The 25,109-nt window shown below is 38.9% G+C and overlaps 1 protein-coding gene across 8 annotated transcripts in view; it reads right to left on the bottom strand.

Annotated features, from left to right (window-relative positions):
- Nucleotides 1-25,109, bottom strand: part of Frmpd4 (FERM and PDZ domain containing 4) — a 965,131-nt gene that overhangs the window by 131,357 nt on the left and 808,665 nt on the right. For all 8 annotated transcript variants that reach the window (XM_040744035.1, XM_040744036.1, XM_040744041.1 and 5 more), the window contains 2 exons: nt 15,203-15,363; nt 9,790-9,892 (listed from right to left, as the gene is read on the bottom strand). In XM_040744035.1, the coding sequence (XP_040599969.1) occupies nt 9,790-9,892; nt 15,203-15,363 (264 nt within the window). The remainder of the gene's footprint in view (nt 1-9,789; nt 9,893-15,202; nt 15,364-25,109) is intronic.

The following is a 25,109-nucleotide window of genomic DNA, read 5'->3' as shown; positions in this document are numbered from 1 at the left end:
ATTGATTATTAACCAGTAATTAGTTTTCTCATCTTTCTCTCTTCTAATATTTCAACAATGTGTATTTTGTTGATTTTATGATATTCTATAGGCCCAAAATGCTTCCTTTGCCCTCTTTTCTTTTCTTACTCTTCTTAAAACCAGCTAATTTGGAACAACTTTTTTTTCAAGTTTGCTTGTTCTTCTTCACAGCTGTGTTGTTATATCAACCCCAAGATTTCTGTTTTACTTTTTCATTCCTTTCTTTTTTTATTCTTGAGGCAGGTCTACTGTATCCCCTGGTAGGCCTCAAACTTAATATAAAACTGAGGTTTGCCTGGAACTCCTGATGCTCCTGTATCCACCTCTTAAATCATGGGGTTACAGGTATGCACAACCATCCTAACTTGTTTCATGTTTTTGATGAGATATTTGTATATTAAACTTACAAGTTTGTTCTTGCATCATTCTCCTAGTGTCATTTAGTTGTTTGTTTGTGATTGCTTGCAACTTATTGAGAGCCTGCAAGATGACTATTTGAAATTCATTTTCATGCAGGCCATAGAATTCCATTTCCTGGGGGTTGCTATGGAGAGCTTCATTAGTTTTCTGTGAAGGTGAATGCTTGCCTGATTCTTTATGATTCTTGTAGCCTTAGGTTAGTGTCTGTGCATTTGAATGAGCAAATACTTCTTCCCATTTTTAGACTGGTTTCAGTAAGTGAAATCTTTTTCTTGTTGCTTCTTGCAGGCTAGCTGGATTACCACTGGGATGACAGCCAAGTGGCCCAGAAACTACATCATTTGTCTGCTTCAGGATCTGCGGTATGATCCATAGCAGTTCCATTTTAAGGATCTTTGAACAGTTTGGGTCCTTTCTAGACCCAGGGTGAACTTAGTGTCCCCAGGATTTTGGTCAGTTGGACTGGCATTTAGAAAGGGGTCATTTATAGCTGAGTTTACAGATGATGGGTCCTGTGTGAGGTTCATGGGATGGTTCTTACAAAGTCATGGGACAGTCCTTATATGACAAGAAATGACTCCAAACCATTCTGAGAGGGGCTGAAATGACTCACAGAAATACTTTTTAGTTCCAAGCTGGACTAAGGTCCTCAGGTCAGCTTCTGAAGACATAGACAGACATGTGATTTAGTAGGCCACAGGACTGTTCTTGGATGATAGTTAGGGGTGTCAAAAGAGTTCATGGGACACACTGTTCATCATGTTTACCTCTCAAGGTACACACGGTTCTATCTGCACCTGATGGTTCCATGCAGGCAGAGCTGTTCCCAGAGCTAGTTAAGAGAGGTTGAAGATAAATCATGAATTACTTCAGAGTTCTTATCTGGGACTGAGGTTAGCAGGTCTGTCATCCAAAGCATGATTAAACGTAACTCCTCAGTCCCTTGAAACATGGTACTAGTAGAAGGACCAAGGTCAAACATGCAAAACTCTAGCTAAATCCATAGGAGAGCATGGAATTTTTTTGGATCAGTAGCTAGCCATGGTCATCAAGCTATCTAGCTACATAGGTATGAGTACATCTATTTTAAAAATTCTTCCTCTTCAATCCTGGGCTCCACCGTAGTTTTACAACCCCTGTCTATATTTCAAAGCTCCCATAAAAGTTGTGGATGACCACTACTGATGTAAAACCAGCAGAAGACCTCTTATTCAGTTACCTCACTAACTCCTGGCTAGAGAACTATCATTATTATTCTTTCCATTACAGTTACTTTTCTTATTAAATTAACACTATTCCCGTGGGATTATTTCCAATCCCAGGATAATAGTTTAAAAGTGAATGTGGTAGAGACCTAAGTTGACTTCTGTAGCTAAATAGTCATAGCTATAGACCAGCAGGAATATTCAAGATATCAAATGAAATAAAGCAGATGAAGGGATAGTTAGTTGCCTTCTTAGAGAGGCTGGTAGAAGCAGGGATGCATACCCTATTTAAGCCGTTTGTTTTCTTTTTATTTAAATTACAAACAAGCTTGTTTTACATGTCAATCCCAGTTTCCATCCCCTTTCATTCATGTAATAGTCATAAATACTGAACCACTACCAGAGGCCCCATAGATTAACCAGACCTCCAAACTTACATCCACATTCAGGGAGTCTGGAACAGTCCTATGCTGATTTCCCAGTTTTCAGTCTGGGTTCTATTACTCCAGATTGCAAGTACACTAATAGACTTGTGTTTGTGGTTTTCAGGAACAATGGGAAGTGATTTTACAAATTTTATCCATGCATAAACCTTCCCTTTCACTCAGTGTTTATGACTACTCTTCAACTTCAGAACCCCTTTCCTCAACCTGAACTTTTATCTCCTCCACAAAATGTTTCTACCTTTTTGCAGCCATAAATACAATCCAACCAATTTGAAATCTCCACCAGGATATCAGGGATCATGCCTTCTGTATCTGTACATGCTCAGTTCCTTACATGATGTACATAGTCAGCACTTAATAACAGTTGAAGTCCAATATATTTAATTGCTTTGGCATTCTTTGGGAGAATGAAGCAAGAATCATAATACTATGAGCAATTACAGTATGTACTGTTTAAAAACAAAATGTAGGAAATGTTTTAAAGTTGTTTTTAATTGTGAAAAGTCAAAGGCAATGACCTCCAGGTAGACTTTTTAAAGGAAGGATATGGTAGTTTGTAAAGGGCATGGATTCGTCAAAAATTTGTCTCCTTGATGACTATAAAGTATAAGTTAGCGTTAACAACTTAAAAAACTATAAAACGAATGGCACTCATCTAATTTCAGTGCAGCAATTATAGCACTTCTTGAGATGACATGGAAAAAAAGAAATGTGGTTACTATAGCAGTAAATTGGTCTCCAAGAAACTCTTTCATTTTCTTAGGAAAAAATAATAAATGTCTATAATAGAGTAGCCAAATGATAATGAAAATAATCCATAAAGAAAAGACTCTATCTGGAAACCATAAGTAAGTGCTTCCATGGGGGATGGGGAGAACAAAACAAGACTTAACCACTTAGACAAGCAAATAGATGCCAATATTTAAGGAGAGAATTTTATAGTGTTATTAAAATGATGAGTGTTTTCCTGAATTTCCTCAGTAGCTAAGAAAATGGGATATTTTATTAAACAGAAGGGGGATTTATCTTGTGTAAGATACAGACATTAATCCACATACTGAAGGGACCAGTAAAAAGGGGATTATTTTTTTAAGAGCTAAACTTTTAGGTCAGTACACATTATGGCAGATGGATGACTAAACTTATGGGAAGGCACAGGGAAGTTTTGTAATGCATGAACACTTTCATTATTGGGAAATCCACTGCTTCAAAATTTTGGTCTAATGAGTTTTAAGGGATAAGCTAGCATTTGTGTCATCTTATTTGAATTTATTTTGCTAAAATAAAGTATCCCATTATTTTTATAAATTTATTGCTTGGTGATTAAAATGTTTTAGGATCACGTGTTTACTGCTTTAGTTTTATCCAGAATCCCTGGCTTTTAGACACCGGAAGAATTCCTTTCATTGTGTTCAATGTGGGGGCTTGTCTATCTTAATTAACAACTGTAATTGAAATCATTGCTCATAGTACTCCAGATTGCAAGTACACTAATAGACTCGTGTTTATTCCATTGATCTCTGCATTGCCACTATCTGGGTCTGTATATTATACAGAGCACAAACATGGGAAAATACTTCATAAATGAATGAAAAATTGTTTTCTGAAGTATGTATTCAATAGCTACTATTCAAATATTTGCAGAATTCTGAGCTGTAGATCTTGGAGGGATCCACATAAGTCTGCAATTTTCAAAGGGTGTTAAAAAAACCCTTTTTTTATCAAACACATCACAGTAACCAGGCATACATTGTACAGGGGTAGGGTATTTTTTCTCACAGAACTTATAATTCAGGTAAAACTCCCTTCCACATTAGAACTGCTTCTTTCTCACATGTCCGTGGCATATATGCAAGGGGATAAGCCTATTACATTATAAAATGAGAATTAAGTGAATGAGAACCCCTAAAAGTTCCAAAGAGGAAGCAAAATGGATTCTGATAACTTCCCTCCACCTTCTCAACATCTCTGTTTCTACTCCGTCAGTTTTTATGAGAAATTGGGAAAGAATGGAAGAGACAAGTGTGGTGCTATCTGGTATTCTGTAACTTTGTGTTTTCTCCTCAAGTACCTATATTGCTGAGAGGGGAGTTTTGTAGTCTTATTCAGATGATCTGGTCGAGAGAGAGAGAGAGAGAGAGAGAGAGAGAGAGAGAGAGAGAGAGAGAGAGAGAGAGAGAGAGAGAGGGAGGGAGGGAGGGAGGGAGGGAGGGAGGGAGGGAGGGAGGGAGGGAGGGAAGGAGGGAGAGAGAACACTGAATTCAGATCACCAAAGAAAGGATGGCACCATAAAGTAGGATGGCTCTACCTTTATTCTTTACCACTAAAATCTTCATGTCTGAGATTCATGGCATAGGCAGTATGTAGGTGTTGGCAATGCAGAGGGGCCCAGAAATGAAGAGTAGTCAAAAGAGCACCACAGCTAACTGACAGGATCCTACCAGGAGCAGTGAAATAAAGTGACATGAATTTTCTTGTTTTCCCACCTGACCTTCATTTCTGATGGGCAGTACTTTCAGAGGAGAAAAGAGATTTTATTATCTCATTTTGATTACCAGATTCCTGTTGCTGTATCAAAATGTCTAAGGAAGACAACTTAGAGGGAAAATATATTTTGTCTCATAGTTTCAGAGGCTTTAACCCATGATTGGATGGCCCTGTTGATTTGAGTCTGTGGCAACATAGTACATCTGACAGGAGTGCATAATGTAGTGGAGTCTATTTACTTCAGAGTGGTTGAGAAGCAAATAGAGAAGAGGACAGGGTACCAGTAGTCCACTCAAGAGAATGCCTACAATGATGCATTTTTGCTAGGTTGTAAAGTTGAAGAAATGCCTAGGGTATTAGGGAGACATAGTTTTGGGGTGTGTCTGTGAGGGCATTTACACAGAGAATTAACTGAGAGAGGAGAGGCTAGCTGGAATAAGAGCAATTGATCTAATGGGCTAGAACCCTGGAATGAATAAAATGGAGAAAAAGTAATGCCTCTGCTCTCCTTTCTGATCCACATGCCATCCCCACCACCACAGATCCATCATCATGATGGACTATATCATCTCAATTCATAAGCCAAAAAGCTCTCTTTCTTTAAGTCACTTCATGTCCAGTATTTGACCATAGTGTTAAGAAGAATAACTAAAAGACTCCTCACATTCTAATGGCTCCACCATCTAGTAAAAGTGCCGTAAGTTAGTGACCAAGTATGTATGTGTATCTTTGGATCTTGGAAGGATGCATGTCCATCTATACTAGAACACATAATTGTTTAAAAGAAATAGGAGGATGTGGTTTAGTAAATACAAATCCAACCCCTTACTCTTCAATTCCTCAAGTTGAGTTTAGCTTGTTTCTAGAAAGAAGAGGAGATGGAGTTTAAATGACAGTGTTGAAGCTTCAAATTGGTCATTCCCAAGTGAGAGTGTTTATGGGTTCTGCCCCAGATAATGTTAATGGGCAGAAAAGGACGATTTAACAGCACACAATTGAATTCAATGATAGGAGAAAAATAGACTAGACATAGTGAATTGAAATTGCCCAATAAATAAACAGAAGAATGGCTGGCTGGCTGACTGGCTGGTAGACTGTCTGGTAGACTGGCTGGGGAAAATGAGGGACAGGGAAATTGGGAATGTTTTTCAGATTTCTGTCTTAGAATGCTGTTCAGACTGGAAATCCTATGGTACAGTTCAAATGTGTGGCAATAGGTTAATAAATGAGAGGTTTCAGATCCTTGGAGAAGAGGACTATCTTAGTCATCAGAGAGTCTCCAGTCCTTGTCAATACTTTGTTTTCATTTTAAGTGAGGAAGCTGGAAACATGAATTGGGATTTGATGGCTTCTTGGTTGGTAAAATGTATGTATTCTGATGTATTACACATTGGTTATCCAGATCAAGCACTGGAACAAAATACTCCATGGTGAGAAAAAAGGGAGGGAAGAGAACCAAGATATGTCTCTCACTTCTATCAACTAGAAATACCGAGTGGGTAAGAAACTCTTAAAGTTCTTTCCCCTGTCATTTTTCATGTGAGTGTGAGTTTGTATGCAGTGTGCATGTATATATGTGCACATGCAAGGTTAACATGCCAGGTCTTCCTTGATTATTTTCCAACTTACTCTTTGAGCAAGGTCTCCTGATTGAACCCAGAGCTCACCCCTATGTCTTGTCTAGTTAGCTAGCTTGCTATGTGGAATGTGTGCAACCTTTTTATAAGTATTGGAATTTCAAGTGGGACACCATGCCTACCCAAACTTTACTTAGATTCTAGGGACTCAAACTCTGACCCTCAGGCTTGCTCTTCACACAGAAAGAGCTTTAATATTTCTGAGCCATCTCCCCAGAATCCTCTTCCTGTGTAAGAGCTATCCTTTTGCTTTGATTTCTCCTGACACAAAAGATTATAAGCCTCAATGGTCCCAAGTTTATTTTAACAAATCTTCCCAAACTTTCACAGCATAACAGAGACAGGCAAGACACACACGGCTCCCTGTTCAGTGCACTGAAAACACCATCTTCTTATCAAGCATGTGAAAGTCTCAGAGAAACTACAACTGCATTATGGAAGAAAATATCTGCATATTATTTAGGTCTTCAGTCTAAATTTGGCTTGACAAAAGGAATGAAATACAATCAGGGTATTCTATAAGAGCAGACACCATTTCTCTGTGGCGTACCTGATAGAAAGTAGTATAGGCTTTGTTTGCCACATGATGTCTGTTCATCTCAGCTAGGGAAAAAGCATCCTTAGATAATATGTAAATGAATGAGTGTGGCCATTTTTACAGTAAGACATATTTACAGACCCAGAAATTTGCATTTCACGTGATTTTCATGTGCCATGAAATATTCTTCACTTTACTTTATTCCAACCACCTCTTAAAATGTTTTATTTTAAAGAAAAAAAGAAAATCATACTGCTATCTCACAGATTTTTTGAAATCATTTGGCAGCTTGAATTTGGACATGGAGTTGTTGCCTGCCATCTTGTCTTCTTAATTGGTTTATTTATTCTTTTACTTATAAAGTCAGATAGTGTTTAGAGCTATGTATTCTTTATTGGCAATGCAATAAACAAGGAGGAAGACAAACAACTTTCTTGGGGGTAAAAGAAATACCTTCTAAATGCCCCAGGTAAGAAAGCAAGGAAGCGATCACACTTTTAGATAGTTTTCTCTCCATCTCTGTCCTGCAGCCAGCAATCCAGTCATAGTAAACACAAACACAGATATATTATTTCTTCTACCCTTCTGCAAGCACAGGAATCAACAGTACTAATCACATAGGTATGTACCCAGAGGAAAACAAAATGGGACTTCTGCCATTAGACATAAAGATAGCCCTCCAGGACACAAGCTGATATAAAGCTCAGCTAGATGAGTCATGTCCCTGTTGACATGCATCCCAAGATATAAGCTATCTGAAATGGCCTCAACCCAGAGGCTCTAAAAATAGCCTTTCCTTAGTTCTGCCTTTCTGGTCCACAGAAAGATTTGAACCATTCATTCCCAGGTCAGGTCTTGCTCGTGATGCAAGGTGAATGTGACACGAGTTTCAGTGTTTGTCCCCATGGAAGAATGTTTTCTGGAGATCTGGATACCCCATGACAAGAATGAAATATCCATCTGGTTGAAAGGTGTCATTATATTTGGACCAGACTAATGATGAGTGATTCAGTCCTTTGAGGCTACTATAAAAATACTTTATACAGAGTAATTTAAAAATAATAGAAGTTTGTTGCTCATGGGTCTGTAGCTCCAGAAGTATAACAGGAAGACAACAGCAGATTCATAATCTGGTAAAAGTTTTATCCTCAAAGGCTGCAACTCTTGGAATTCTCATATGGCAGAAGTAGCTTGGAAACCTTTTATAATGTCATATGTGAAGGAAAGTTCCCAGGAAGAAGCCATCACTTCCACCCCCAGATCCCTGCCCCAAGTGGACTTTCTACAAGGCTGATTAGCTAATTGGAACTTTAATGTCTGTGGAGAGGTTGGCAAACTGAAGATCTAGGGTTAAATACCAATTTATCTTGGTCTATCTTTAACCTCCTAAATAGCCATTTCTTTTTCACCTCTGTGTCACACCTAACATTTTGTGACTAACAGATAAAAATCTTTGGAATGTATTAGCTTAGTAGAACACTAGCCCATCAACCAAAAGCTAAGAAAGTCATCAGATAGTATCTGAGGCCACTAACAGAAGTTTGCCCATTGGGTTATAACTGCTTCTCTGGTGTTTCCATCAATGTATTTATCTTGATTTATGTCTTTCTTTGTACTGTTACTACAAAAACTTCATGAAACCACTTCCACATTGGAGAATAGGATTTAAGGTGATATAAATCTGTGTTCCTGGGCCATGATCAAGGGACATGTGCATAATTGCCTCCAGAATAAACTGTTATCCCCTTTGAGGTAAGAGTTGTACTTTTGTGTTTATACTCATACTGGTACCAATCACATTCCTGAAGGCTCCTCCTATATGATGTAATCATTTTCCCAAAGACTCTCACCTCCTAAAGCTATTACAATAGATATTTGGCTGAAAAAACATGAATTGGGATCTAAGGAGGACACAAAAATCCAGATCATGACAATGACCAACTGTTTGTAGAATAACAGAATTTTCTTAGCATATGGACTTATTTTTGTTCATGCTGAGACTGAAAGGGGGTGGATGGTTGAACACTCTAAAAATGACCACACCCTCTTTTTCTATTTCTTTGTCTTCTTACACATTTCAAAATTCTTCCAAGGCCACTTATTCATACATTAATTCATTGTGAAGTGCAAAAAATTTTGAGGAAAGAGTTTCTTCCAATGATTTCCAACATACTTAATACTTTTCCCAAATGTGTAGGTGTTTTGTTTTGAATGTGCATAGAAGTTAGGAGATCTCTTGCTCAGTTTAAAGTGTTGTGATAGCTGTAGTTTCCACTTTATTCCTGCTTGGTAGCACCAGTCTATAATAGACAAATGTTACACCGTCACACCTCTTTATTCTTTGACACTACTATACAAAAGATTCTGTTCATGTGACAGGTCTTGCTTCACCTGAATAAAGGCTAAAGGTTTCCTCTGTCCTTCAGGCCCTAAGAAAGAACAGCTCAGTGGGCTTTAGAGAAGATTCTTGACCAGTATTTGCAAAGTCATATATAATGTGATTTCTGGTGCCCAATTTACATAATAATCTGTGTCTACAATAGACGTCAACTAATATAAAATCATATTTCTTTACATCTTGGTTATGACCTAATTATATTTTTGTTTCAATTGATGATCTCGAAATGAATCACTCAGGCAAGTATGAATAAAATCAGTGAACTTTTTGTGTATCCATGGAATTATGTATATAAAATTACTCATCACTTTATGCTATATTTAGCTCTTGCATTTTAATCTCCCTGATTACAGAAAAATCGATGTGTTAGTAATTCTGGAAGAAATGAAATGCAACCTTGGCCTATAGCAATGGAAATAGGAGTCATTAAAACTTTGAACCTCTCTCTCTCTCTCTCTCTCTCTCTCTCATTAGAGATTAGCATCACTGATATTTCTATAACATGAATGTGTAGACTCATGATTCTGCCCTGCATTGGCCTACAGAAAGGTTGTTGTCTTTTAGATAAGGCATAAGAACTGCGTCAGCGTTTGTGAAAGGGTATAATGAAGTACAGGTGAATGAGCATTTCACCTACCTGACCAGGTCGATGACCCGCTCTCTTGGTGCAGCACTGACTGGCTCATCATTAATCATCACAATCTGATCTCCTGGGATCAGCTTGCCTTCCGAGGGGCCTCCTGGAGACAGACAAGAGGAAAAAATACAAGTGAGAATTCCTTTGTCCACCCATCTGAAGTTCCTTCTCCCCTTCATGGCTTGTTATGAGGAATTGATGCTTTCAACAGCCAAACCCAGTAACACCAGGGTGCTCTGTGGAACTATTTGAGGACCATGTTACACTGTGACTTGTCAGGATCTCTGGGAGGGTGACTTTGGCATCTATGGTTGTCTAAATCTTCAATAGAAGACTGATACTAGACTATCAGGGTTTCCAACATACTTTTCCCTTTCTTTTATTTTATGTATGTGAGTGTTTTGTCTCAATATATGTTTGCATACCACATGGGTGTAGTACCTTCAGAAGTCAAAAAAGGGAATCAGATCCCATTAGAGCACTGACAGCTATGTAGGTGCTGGGTATCAAACCCAAAACTTCTACAAGAGTAGCAAGTGCTCTTAACTTCTGCACCATCTCGTGAGGCAGGAAGTGATGGGAGTCAAGATATATCTTCACGCATAGACTTCTGTAACAAAGCAGGCACGATTTGATTTGAAAAAAATTGTATGCATTTGTCTATTTCAAGTATGGAGACAGCACACCCAAATATAGGGTGTTAGAAAAGACTTCTTATAAAACTTGGCTGTGTGTTAAATACCATTGGGGCAGGTTAAGTGAAGTGGGGGTCTTCTGTAGATTTGATGATAACTGGAAGTGGGAGTAGTTTCATTATAAACATCTAAAGCATAGCTTATAAGGTAAAATGGAAGACCCATGTGGATGGGGGGACAGCTCAGTTGTTCAGAGCACTGGCTCTTCTTCAGGGAACCATGGTTCAATTCCCAGCTGCCACGAGGATGCTTAAAGCTCCTATAATTTTAATCCCTGCGGATCCAGTGCTCTCTTCTAACCTCCTCCAAGGGCACCAGACACAGAAGTAGTACACAGATAGACATGCAGGCAAACATATAGACATAAAATAACAAATAAAATAAATTAAGGAAGCAGATCTAGCTATGACTAAGTTTTTAAACATGAACTTGTACCTATGCCAGCTAGCAGAGGGGTGTGGTTGGTCAAATTTGTGATTGTAAGTGCACTTGGATGTTTGTGTCAATGCTCGAAGGCTCTCATCCTCCTTGGTTAGTGGCATTGTCTGCTGCTGACATTTGGCCAGATTGTTTATGATCAACAAAACAGCCAGACCCAGCTGTGATGGCCTGATGGCCTGACAGTCCTAGATGTCAGAAAAGTGTGTCAGTTGGATTCCTAAGGGGGGAGTAGGAAACTAGTGTTTCTTGGACAGTTAGGATTAGATAGGCTATGAGCAAAATGTTTTACTTGGTGGCTTCACTGAATATTACTATGATCCGTGGCACAAAACATGATAACTGAGCTTAGTGGTAAAAGAATGGGCATAAAGGTACAATTATATAAGGATGCATCCAAGTTAAGAGTGGCTCACATCCCTTTTGAACTTGTTATCACAAAGCAAGTCACACAACTGCTTTAAAAATTTAAAAACCTAAGCAAGTACTCAGATTATTCAATTATTTGGATTATTCTCACATGTATAACTGGATGCAGTTACCTCCAAAATACTGACATGGTGCTATCTGGTACTATATAATTTTCACTATATTTCCAGAGACATAGCACTGGGTAATAGGTGTAGTTAAAATACTATCTTTCTAATAAGTTTGCTACTCTTTGTTTAGCAATTGAAATGAATGCTTCATGACAAGAACAGGAATTTGAAAGTCATTTGGTTATTCTCCAGGCACTGAGACACATGGCATATGTTCCACTGGAACTGTACAATCACTTTGTCTTTCTGGGGAGTGAGAGAATAGGTAACTGTAATCAGTTCCCACATAAGAAGTGATATGTAGATCTGAGAACTGAGAATCCACGTTTGCACACACGGAATTCAGAAAGAGCGCTTGAGAAACCTCTTTCAACTGTCAGACTATGTGCAAACCACCACACCTATTCAGTCAAGCAAATGGTTACAAATCAAATGCTGGCTACACACAGAAACAATTTCATAGAAGCTGTTTGGAGGATGGATATGAACTGCTTGGGTTAGAACACCACTCTCAAACAATGGGACATAGTCTTAAGTTTCACCATCAGTTTTATCTGTTTGATGAGTCCAGGTCTTGCTCCATTGCCCAAACTGGCCTGGAAGTCACTATGTAGCCAAGACTGGCTCTGAATTTACAGTTATCCTCCTAAATCAGTCCCTCAATTTCTGGTAATACTGGTATGGCTTATGCCTTTATCAAATGGGAATTTTCTCTTTTTTTCTTTTTTTATTTATTTTTAAATTTAAATTTAAATTAGAAACAAGGTTGCTTCACAAGTCAGTTCCAGGTCCCTCTCCGTTTCCCTCTCCTCCTCCCGTGCCCTCCCCCAACCACCCCAATATCCCCTTATTTCCCCAGGGAGGGTGAGGCCCTCCTTGGGGGTGTCCATAGTCTGTCATTTCATCCAGGGCAGGGCCTAGACCCTCCCCCAAGAGTCTGTCATTTCATCCAGGGCAGGGCCTAGATCCTCCCCCAAGAGTTCAGGGTGAGAGTACATCTCACGTTGTTGGATGGGAGTCCAAAGTCCGTTTGTATACTCGGGAATATTCTTATTTAATCAAGAATTCTGGAAAAGGCAACACAAAAATTGGTTCAGAATATGAAATAATTGCCTTCTGCAGAGAATTGTTTCATGTCCTTTGCTCTGATGACTGGCTTGTGTCCTATAGAAAACCTGGTCACATTGCTGAAATCACCTGAGACTTGAGTAGACTCACTTTTATGATAGTTTATTTGACCAACATTTTCACTCACAAAAATAACCAGAGGAAGGACTCTTTGACCTGATTTCACTTCTTTTCTACTCTCCTCAAAAATGTTTGACATTGGGTGTTATGGAGTCTCTGAAGCTAAGAATTGTTCAGGACACAGAAAGGAAGAGTGTCGAAAGATTCTATGACTTACAATGCTTGCTTGTGTGCGAACAGATTTCTGTCTGTGCTGTATGTGCTCCTTATTTATGAGGATGCTGATTATGAGCTCAGGAGTTCCTTTAGCTTTCTTTACTATAGTATCGCATTCTCTCTCTCTCTCTCTCTCTCTCTCTCTCTCTCTCTCTCTCTCTCTCTCTCTCTCTCTCTGTGTGTGAATATGTATGTTCATGTGTACATAGATCAATGTTATAAAACATATGAAGGAGCACTCATGTTTGGAAAGCATAATCCCCCGTGATGTCAAAGAGCATTCACAGAGTCCTAAGATATGATTCACATCTAATGAATTACAAAACTCTGAAGATAGAGTAAGAAGCTGTGTTGCGGGACAGCTTAGAATGAAAATACCCTTCTCAGCCCCAGTATAAAACGCTCAGTTGTATGTGTGGTTCTTGCCTCAGGCAGCCTATGCCAAAGTAATGGAACATTAAAAATTTGATTAACTTGAAAAAAATCTATGTCAACTCACCAGTCAACTTTTGTTTCCCATTGTTGCCTGACTAAAAGGCCAAACACTTGAGAAGTCAATAATAATAATCCAGAAGTCATGGAAGCATGTCTAAGTATCTCCCACAGTTTTCCAATTTAGATGCTATGAAAATCCCCATAACATGGATAACATAGAAGAGCTACACCCATCTGAAAAGCAATGGCTGAATGTAGATATTACAAACCCTCATAAGGACCAGAGACAGAACAAATTTGGGTAGTATTATGGCAGAATCTGTGTTCTTTACTAAATGACCCTTCTAAGCTTGGTGTGAATGTTTATGGTGCATGTATGTGTGCTACAGGTAAGTGTGCATGTGTTTGCATGCATATGGAAACCGGGAGTCGATGCCCAGCGTCTTCTTCTATCATTGCTCACCTGAGTCTTTGAGACAGGGTCCACTCACTGAACCTAGACATCTTCTAGCTGGCCAATAAGCCTTTGGGGGCTAGAGTTACAGTATGTGCCACCATGCTTTGCTTTACATTCAGACTTAAAAATGATGATTGCTGGTCTGAGATCAGCTCCTCTTGCTTGTGTGGTACATACTTTACTCACTAAGACAGTCACCAGTATCTGTCTCATTATGTGTAGGACTTTACTATTGAGTTCTGTTGCTGATTTACATCATCTTCAGAGCAATAATGGAGGAGATACGTGTTTTTTTGTATGAAAAACAGGTTCACGTCCAATACAGTGAAGATATAAATGGACATAATAAATAACTAAAAGTGATTGTTTTTGGAAAAAGTAAAGTCAACCTACTGAGTTAATAATGGAGCAGCTGTATGTCCACATATGTGTAGCTGAGATAGTCTATTGTCATATTATAGAAATTAAGAGATGTGATATATACTAGTTAGCATCTGTTGTATAACAGACCATTCCAATAATTGTTTCTTTTTCACATTTGTGAATTGTTAGGATGATTCAGGCCTGTCTTAGCTGAGTATATCTATTTCAAATTACAGCCTGGGTTAGACTGAGCTTCAGACTTCAGGCTAATTGGGTGCTGCCCTAGGAATTTATCCCAGAGTTGAGGCTGAAGAAGTAGCAGCCTTTCAGGAAAACATTCCTTTTTATGGCCATGGCAGAGTTCAACTATACACATGCACCCCCACCTTCTGCTTTGATTTTATTGACCTTATTGATTATTGACCTTATTGATCTCCTTAGCCAAAGTAATTTACTTGGTTCATGCAAACAACAATGGGGTAACGAAATTGCCTGCCTCTAGTGAGAAGGAAAGGATGTGTACACTTGTAAAATAATTCAACTGTACCATGACCAGATAGTACGATAACTTGAATACCACACTACGTTTTCCAGCAGATACTTACATATGCTGTAATTGCTGCCTATCATTATTTGCAGTTCTACATGCAGAAGTGGTACCATGGTCAACAACGACTTATCAGAGTTTTCCCTGACCCAAGGGATATGGTGGATTTGGCAGTTTAAAAGCTTTGAATCAGGCATGGGATGCAATTCTGTAAGACCAGGATTTGTGTGGCTGAGGGAGGAAAACTGCTATGAGCTTTAAGCTAGGCTGGGCTACATACATAGGACCAAGAATATAGGGCAACATAGCAAAACTCTGTGCCCAAAATTCCCCACTACATACATAAAAAACATACAAACATAAAAATAAAAAAGCACATTTTGATGACACATTTCTGTCTTCTGTTGGCACTGTATGTGGGTATGGGAAAGTGTCACTTAGTCTTCACAGCCAAATACTCATAGAACTGAACATTCTATTCTAACCAGGTGTGGCTGCTAGCCTGAGGGAAGACCAGAGTGGCTTTGGATCTTACCTGGTGTCACTGAGCGAACAACCACAGGCTTTTCACTCCCTGCCACGAACCCAAAACCCAGCACAGGGTCTCTCCTCATCTCCACTTTCCGTGGAGCTGGAGGGATGATTTGGCAGCTGTCAAACCGAGGGTCATCAAACGGGATTGCTTGTGTCATGTGACTGTAGAAAAAAATACAGATGAGAGAAAAGAGGTATCAATGTGGGGTTAGGCACTGGCCTTGAAATCACATACTTCCTAGTTGGAAACCTATTGTCTCTAGTAGAGAATGGGAAAGATCTAGAACCTTGAGGTCATCTTTCATGGTCTATATATTGCTCCTCGTGAACTCTGTAATGTCCATGTTAGGGCTTTGTATTGACTATTCATCCAATGTGGAATGCTTGTCCTGCAAATATATGCAGGCCTCATCTCTGCCTCTGTAAAACTTCTGTTCACATATCACCATCCTATAAGAGACTACCTTGGAATACTATCTTAATGTAGTTTTTCTAGTTCCCCATGTCACCAAACATCTTTACCTTTTTTATATTCTCTCTCTACCGTGGTACTATTTACCTACAAATACATTACAGAAAGCATTTATTTTTATAATGATTTTTACTGTTTTGCTTTCCACAACAAAATGTACAATATTTAATAACAAACTACTTATTCTTTGTGTGCATAGAGCTGTGGGTGAAACCCAAGGATCCATGCATTCTAGATAAAGGGTTGATCACTGAACTACAGGTCTAGTCTTATGAACTTAGTTATATTCACTGATTTATTTAAAGACCTAGAACTGTGTCTGATCTACATCAGGCTCAATAATAAATTGAATTAATAAGCAAGGGCAAAGTTATTTCTTTGTATAACACTATCAAGTTATAGCTGAAATGCTGACCTACAGTCTAATAAAGTAACAGACATTTAGTTGGCGGGTAGTATACAGGACACTTGAACCAAGCCATAGTAAAATAATATGGATGATTTTGGTGGCGATAGCTATTCTGGTACCAAATGCATTCTTCATTTCAAAGAAAGCATTAATTTAGCTCTTGGCATATACTTTAATGAAAAATATTTGAATTATTTAAATGAACTTTCTCATTAACAGCACCATTTATGAAGTTTCAGCAAAAGTTCAAAATTGAATATTCTACAGGATTTGGGAGGTATAATTCTCTTCATTGGTGTAGCCCCTGCTAAATTGTCCTTGTTCTAATAAATAGCGTCCCACCTACACTCTAACTAAACTCAGTGACCATGCAGAAAAAAGACATGAAAGTAGAAGAGGAACTTAAGAAAAATGGTTCCATCTGGAGAGGAAGAGTCATGAAAGAAGGGATAGGAGATTAAAATAATTAAGATTCATGATATAAATGTATGAAGCTGTCAATAATCAATAACACTTTAAAAACTCAACATGCAGTCAGGTGGTGGTGGCACACACCTTTAAACCCTGCATTCGGGAGGCCTACAAAGTGAGTTCCAGGACAGCCACTAAAAAAAAGGAACAATAAAAAAACCAAACAAACAACAGCAAATCAAAAGACCAAACAAAATAAAAAAAAATCCTCAAAATGCTTTAGGCTCACAGTCACTCCACAACATAAGGGAATATAGCAGTCATTGGCACCACATTTGTCAACAATGAAATTAAGATCAAAATCATGAAATATCATCTGTCAAGGCTTCATGGTCAATAAGGCAAGAGAATCCGGTCAAGGACCAACTCGCACAATTCCCAGTGAAGACTTCATGCGTGGCAATTGTCCAAGGCAGGTTTCTTTAGAAGTTTTTTGCTGAACATTAGCGATCTTCAAGGAATGCTAACTCAGATGATTTAGATGACTGACGCGGGGTTAATTCAACTCAATTTTATTTTACACTTATTTAATTATTCTATCTGTGTGTACACATGCGTGTGTGAGCAAGCTCCATGATGTACATGTGGAGGTCAGAATACAACTTGTAAGAGTTGGTTCTCTCTGTCTGCCCTGTGTGTCCTGAGGATCAAACTCAGGTCATCAGGCTTGGAAGCAAGTGCCTTTATCTGCTGAGTCATCTCTCCAGCCCTCAATTCACCTTAAAACATTTTTCTTTAATAAGTAAAAGAACATCATTTTACAATACCTTGGATGCTGCTGTTCTATATGCTGCCTGGACAACATACTGCCCAAATGTAATAAAGACAGGGAAGGGAGAAATTGTGCTGTTCTTTTATTTAATTTATAAAAGTTGAGGAAAATCAACAAAATCCCTTTGGGGTCAGTTCCTTGGATATATAACCATGCTAGGAAAACACAATTAAACAGAACATAACTGCTTGACCCATGGAACACCAGGAGAAACAGAATGGATGGACATGTTATATGTTTTGTACTAAGGCCCATCTATTTCATGATTTAACGCTTGAAGACCTTTCTGTGATGGTGGCTGTTTGACACTCTACACGGGTTCCTTGCAAAAACAATGATAGGGAAACAACTGAGTGCAGGAAAGGAGTCATGACAGTGTATGCTCTAGACAACAGGGAAAGAGGACATAAATGATTTGGCTGGCATCTATTGTAGTTGCCCTGGGCAATTAGATTGGAATATTTTAAACATCTGTAGCTTGGTTAGCCTCTTCCTCGGAAACAATGAAGTAGCAGTATTTACAGTTTCAATGCATCTTTCATTCAACAACTAGTGCATTATTATAATTTAATAACATGACAGTTATTAAACATTAATTTCATGCTAAGCATTGCTTATTCTAAATGCTTTCCATATGCTAGCTTGCTCAATCCTTCAAGAAAACTCCATAATACACTCATTTATTCATTTAGTCAAATTATTAAACACCCATTGGGTTCTCCAGTCTGGGAATACAAAAGGAAAGAAGACAAAAATAAAATGTTCATACTAGGTTAATGCTAAAGAGAGAATCAACACAGATAGGGTAGGCAGATAGGTGTTGAGTGAAGATGCTACAACATGTTCTACTAGGAGGTATGCCAACATCTGGATGAGTTTGACTCAGGATACAAGGTCGATGAAGTGTAACACCTGGAAGTACAACATGACCCATGGGAAGAGAACACGCTTAGCAACGTTTTAGAGCAGTGATGGGATAGTAAAGAATGATTTTAGTGATACTATAGAGATTGCATAGGCTCATGATTTTACTTGTTTTTTTTTGTTGTTGTTCTTACTATATCAGGATGCCAATGGAAACTTTGAATGTTAGTGATGTATACAGGCACTGTGTTAACAACAGAAAGGAAAATACATGAGACAAGAGAACTCCTTATGACAGATCATAATAGCTCACACTGGGGTAAGAGTGACAGAGGTGGCAGAAATTGTGGGGCTTTTAATACTGTTTGAATTCATTCTGATGGATCAAGGGTCAGCCTCTTACTCTGGAACCTTTCTCCTGTACAGACCTTCTCTTCACAAGAACGGACCATGATTACATGTTTAATGATATATTGTTTGTGATCTAATAGAGCTTTCCTGGATATCATAATGCAAAGTTGGCCTCAGTCATAGAGGTCAGGCAGTGGTAATTCATACCTTTAATCCCGGCAGTCATACTTGTTAGCCATTGAACCTGGGTGGGGGTGGTGTACACCTTTAATCCCAGCACTAGAGAGGTATATAAGATAGGAGCAGGACCTCAGACTTGGCAATTAGTCTCCAGCCATATTGAGGACAGGATAGCCCCAGTCTTGGTAGTAGTAAAAGCTCTCTGGTGACTTGGCTGCTTTGATTCTCTGATCTTCAGTTTGACCCCCAATATCTGTCTTTGGGTTTTTATTATCTGTGCTACATACATACCAGAGTGCACCTACATTATTGGAGACATGTGTCCTTCATGTTTACTTAGGAAACAGATGTTTAGTCTAGGGTGGACATGAAAAAAAGCATGGCTGTTTGTACTAAGACTTTGAAGCCAGATATCATGGCTTTCAGTTCTAATCCCAGAGTTCTAGTAGTATGACCTACTTCCTTACTTTATGCATCATTTGGAAGCTGAAGACAGTAATTATAACAATCTCATTAAAGAGCTATGCAAAGCAAACAAGACAGGAAAATTACTTACAAAATTTTGGACACATAGTAAGTACTCAAAAAACAATAACTTTTATTTTGTCTCTGAAGACCAAAGAATAGAAGGGAACGAATTTCTGAAATGATTAAAGTGCTCCATTGTAAAATTTGAAAACCAACTGTGCTGGCTAGTTTTATACCAACTTGATATAAATTAGGGTCATTTTGGAAGAAAGGACTTCAGCTGAGAAAATATTCCCACCAGATTGGTCTGTGAGCAAGCCTGTGGTATATCATCTTGATTGATGTCACCCCTTGGCCAATTTTCCTGGGTGCTATGAAAGGCAGTCTACGCAATCCAAGAGGAGCAAGCCAGGAAGCATCACTCCTCTATTGTCTCTCCATCGGTTTCTACCTCTGGATTTATGTCTTACTTGAGTTCCTACTTTAACTTCTCTTAGTGACAGAGTGTGACCTGAAATAAACCCTTTCCTCCCTAGGTTGATTTTGGTCATGGTATTTTATCATAGCAATAAAAACTCTAGCTAAGATACTGATCCACCATTTCAAACATTTGTAGCCCAACTCTTTGTGTGAAATGCCTCATCAACCCCAGGCAAACTCCCAAGGCTTTCAATTAAATGATTTAGATCTAATTCAATGACAAAATGGATACAAATAGGACTTGAGATACCCAAGGAAATGCTATACCGAGGACACAAGAATAAATGAAGATGAACAGTAAGTGTTCCTTGGATGTGTTTCTTAGCCACTGAGAACCATGGACTACAAGGATGAGGACTGAGCTGGAGTGATAGGAGTCATGAGATATGCTCATTTCTGTTCTGAATAAGAGTGGAGGCAGTTGGGAGCATCTATTTTTTAGACAATGCTTTCCTCTGTGTCATTAGTATCTCATGTAGGGTTATATTGCTCCTCTGCTGCTTCCCACCCAAACAGTTAATAGACTCAGTCAAATGCATATTTTCCCTTTGCTTCTAGCTTTAACATTTTGTATTTATTAAAGAGTTTTAATCCTCTGTTTTACTTATACGTTGAAGAGAAGCTCATCAGGTTACATTTTTAGATTAATGATCTAAAAGTTATCAGTTTCTCTTTATTAGTAGACATATCTGTACCAAAATATCCCCAAACAGTGAAATGTCATTCTGATCTTTGTAGTAAGGCAAAATTGGGAGATCTTGAACTTGCAAGACTTTTTTGTGAAGATGGTTGAGAGGTTTTATAAGGAGCTAAGAAGCCACATCTTTTCACCCCTTGAACATGCTTCAGTAAATTCTAATGCTGAGACTGAAAGAATACAAGTGATGTGCTACATAAACCTTCATTCCTGCCCCAATGTCCTCCCACAAACACATATATAGATAAGCCAGGAATCTATGACCTGAAAATAGAGGCTAATAATTGAGGTGGAAAATGGGTCCATCAGGATTAACTGAATAGTCTTGCTATTTCTTGAGGATTTCATTTCTAAAGGGACAGCGGAACTCCTTCTACTTGATTTCCCATGACAAAAGGAAGGGAGTTTTCTTGAAGTCTTGGAGATTTTGCTCCTAAGCAACAATAAAAGAATCATAAAAAATTGCATTGACTGGAAGAAAGCACATTGGAAGAAAACCTATAGTCTTTTTTTTTACTTGATACACCCATTAGCGTCAGCAAGATGCTTTTGTTGAAAAGGTGCTGAGATGGAAGATTCTAGAAGGGAGAACCAAATTTAGAAATATCACCTTTAGTGTGAACAGTAAGGTATCTGACCAGATATGTGATGGCAGGTTAGTCACATGGGAGGTTAAAACTTGAACTAAAATGGATATAAAAAAGCATTTGTGCTTGAGTTTAGACTGATAAGGTCACTTCAGTACCAAGAAAATCCAGTGAAGATATTAGGAGAGAACACCTGTCACCAGCATTTGTATTCTGTTCCTCTCTCTGTCCTGGGAGTATTGCCTTGTGCGGGAGAACAACTTCATCATACTTCACTCACCAGGATGTGACTTGCCCACCAGATGCCACCCTTCTTTCCACTGCCTTCCATTGCACTCAGTGCAATTTTTGTATACATTGACTTTAATATCCCTTTGCTCAAAGGATGTTACATGGATGAACCCAGATATGACACGCAAAAATTCTTTGAATATTTGGGCAGGTGCCCTTGCTGTTCTGTCACCATAATGAAAGAGCTAAATCAAGCTTCTGTCTCTTCAGCCTGGTCTCCAGAATATACACATGAAAACAAAGTCAGAGTCCAAGACTCCATGAGATGCAAAGATTAGCAGAGCTGCCTAGCCCATGGGATATCTTAGTCATGTGAATGAAGGATAATAAATAATGATTATATTATGACACCATATTTGTTATGCATCAAAATCTCATTCATACATCCTTACAGTCAGCGCTGTCAGCAGCATTTTAAAAAAAACTCTGAAGTTCTGCCTTTCAAAGGGAGTATTTCTATGGACCAATTTCTCACATCTTTCACAAATAAATATTTTATAGTCAGCAACCACAGCAGACACCTGTAAAGGGAACCTATACCCTGGCTGTCACTGCAGTTTATTCACTGGGAATTTCCAACATCCCTGACAGGCTTTAGATAGTCTGTGAGTGGCTTAGAATGGAAACTTTCACTAAAAGTGCTAAGCTAAACAAACCAGACTTCTCCATCACTGGAAAAAGTCAAATTGGAAGGGACAAAGCCAGAAAAGTATGCATTGTTAAAGTTGATAGATTACAACAGAAAATGTGGAGAAGACTCTATGACAATGTCTCCATCACATCAACATTAGAGTAATACTGTGGCAAAATAACATTTCAAAAGTATTTTGTTTGCTCTTTTTCCTCACTGAGATTTTTCTCACCCAGGTCTGAAACAGAAAACATGTAGATTTCACTTTTTGAGTTGGGGGAGATGCTAGGACTCAAAGCAAAAGTTGGTTGCAGATCACTCTTCCCTGGCCTTTCCCTCTGAAAGTATGAATGACTTAGTTGAAGAAGACAAGGATGAAGAGACTCCATTGAAGCAGCAGAAACATCAGAAGAAGTACTTTGGTGCTTTGCCTAGGAAGGCAGCAAGGCCCACAGGCTGAGTGTAATGAAATGGTGGAATCAATGAGATTCAAAAAAACCACACAGGAGTGGGCAATGGGAAATGAATTCATCGAGGTCTAATGGAATTTCAGTTCTGCAGAAGATGCTCAGACTTTTTTTGTGTGTGTGTTTTTTTATATTTTATTTTCCAGTTTAAATTTAGATAAGAAACGAGGTTGCTTCAAAAGTCAGTTCCAGGTCCCTCTCCTATTCCCTCCCCTCCTCCCGTGCCCTCCCCCCCAACCCCTCCCCGTTATCCCCTCATTCCCCCAGGGAGGGTGAGGCCCTCCATGGGGGTGTCCATAGTCTGTCATTTCATATAGGGCAGGGCCTAGACCCTTCCCCAAGAGTTCAGGGTGAGAGTGCACCTCACATTGTTCTATGGGAGTTCAAAGTCCGTGTGTATACTTGGGATGGGTACTGACCTGCTGCCCAAGGCTCAATAGATTCCCTAGGCCTCCTCACTGATCAAGACCTCCTGAATCTGGGTGTCAGACGTTTTTTAATAGGTAACATGATAATATCTGAATGGTCAGCCCATATGAATGAGAGATAGATTATATGAGGGAAAGGAAAAATCACAAGTTAGATGAAAATATGGCTAAGTTAACATACTCTGAAGGGACATAATGATAGGAAGTTCAGGAATTCCTGCTTATGAGCAACCCAAAACTGCCTGTATCCAGAGCTAACTCCTGCTGCTTGTTCTCCAGATGCCAATTTTCACAGCTACTGGGACACTTCTGTTTCTATGTCCTCAGGATCCACCGTTCTTACCATGTTCATGTATTCATATTCAACTTCCATGTTCTGAGAAATTATGAGCAAGTCTCAGTCCTTGGGGATCAAAGGAGCCAAACCAAATCCCTCCACTTGAGATGAGTTAAACGTGTTTGAACTGAAATAACTTCACATAATGGGTTTTCAGTGCACATAACAGTGTGTCTCATGCTTTTTGCCTTCATAAGCATGTATCTCATGGGTTCACAAGAACTTACCCTTCACTAATCAGTTCCACAGGTCATTGTCAGTCAATTCCCCCAATGTGTCAGGAGGACTTAAAGATTCAAAACTCTTTCGTCAAGCTTAGAAACTTACATAGTTCCTGAATGCCAAGAGAATCCAGCAAGATTAACCTTAAAACCACAAATAAAAGACTTGTTGAAGAATTTCAGAAGGCTTTGGAATAAGCAGGGCTTCTCTGCAATGGGGTAGACTAAATATGAAAAGTTCAGTTCATTCCAAAATAAATTACAGATTTAATGCTGCCCAAGAAGGAGATGTGAACAGCCCTTTTTAAAGAATTCAACAAAATGTTATTCTAAATTTTTTAGGGTATTATAAAAGAACACTGATCAAGAAAATTGCTCTGTGTATTCTCTTACAAAATGACAATTCTTAGAATGGTATGATTTTAGAAAAGATACAGAGAAAAGAATGCAGCCAAAGGAGTTGGGAAGATGGCCCCATAGATAAAGTGCTTGCTGTGCAATCATGGTGATTTTGGATCCCAAGGCTGTACATGGAAAAGTTACCCAAAGGAGCTAGAAGGTCTGACCAACAGTTCAAAGTACTTACCACTCTTACATAGGACCTAAGTTCAGTTCTCAGCACCCATATTAGATGGATCACAACTACCTGTACCTCTATCTCCAGAGGATCCAGCGCCCTCTTCTGACCTATGTTGGAACTGTACATACACTCACACACACACACACACACACACACACACACACTTAAAATTACAAACAAAATATTACAAAAATACCAGCTGTAGATGATGATGGCACACACTCATAGCCCTGGTTCTGGGAAAGCAGGTTCAGGAGGATTACTGGGGCTTCCAGGCAATCCAGCGTATCCTATAAGTTGAGGAGGTCTGGTCAGTGAATGACCTGTTTTATTTAAGAAGGTGGATGGCACATGAAAATCAACACCCAAGGTTGATCCTGAATATGCATGCATGTTATAATACAGCCATGGTGAAGCAGCATTGACTACAACAAAATGAAGCTTCCAGGGTAAATTTAGAGGTGGCCATTGTTGAAATAATTCGGTGCAACTTAGAGTAGCAGAGAAACATGAGTGAGCTCACAGGCTAACAATATAGTTGCTTTTGGAGCAAACCAGTAGAGTGGCTAGGGAAATTTATTATACCCCAACAGAGGTTGTTGGCTATCAGTCACCAATAAACTTAGAGTGGTCTTCTCAGAATAAAGGAGGTATTTTAATAATGAGTGAGAAAGTATTTTTTCCAAATAAAATTGGATTGTGATAAGCATGCAGGGAAACAGATGTTTGGATGTAACAGTTGTCTAATTGTTTTATTGAAAATTATGCAAATATGTACAGATAGAAGCTGCAGTCTTTGGAAACTTGGAAATGGATTTTTTAACCTGCTTAAAAATCTTCCAAGTGAAGAATTTCAGTGGTTTGTGAAATCGCTGGTTAAATATAGGAAAAGGCAGCATTTTCCATTTGGTTTGTGAGAACAGCTGATAGGCATCAAAGAAGTTTCAGACTGAATTCCACTAAAATCCTTTGCAGAGCTGAGAAGGCAGGCCAGGCACCACATGGGCAGCCCAGCACCACCCTTGTCTGTTTGCCTCTTCACAGTTTCCTGGGGTTCCCTTTCTTCCTCCAAAGATTTGACTCAACTCAAGAATGAAGCTGTACTCCCAAGACCCTCCAAATTTATGCAGTGAAGTGATGAAGCAAGAGATTAAAAAAATATCTCTAGGTACTTCGCTGTCATTTAAGACATTAAATGATTG

This window comes from Mesocricetus auratus, unplaced genomic scaffold (genome assembly GCF_017639785.1).
Source record: "Mesocricetus auratus isolate SY011 unplaced genomic scaffold, BCM_Maur_2.0 Super-Scaffold_100003, whole genome shotgun sequence".
NCBI lineage: Eukaryota > Metazoa > Chordata > Mammalia > Rodentia > Cricetidae > Mesocricetus > Mesocricetus auratus.
The sequence above is the reverse complement of the archived record's forward strand: the minus strand, read 5'-3'. Positions and strand labels throughout refer to the sequence as shown.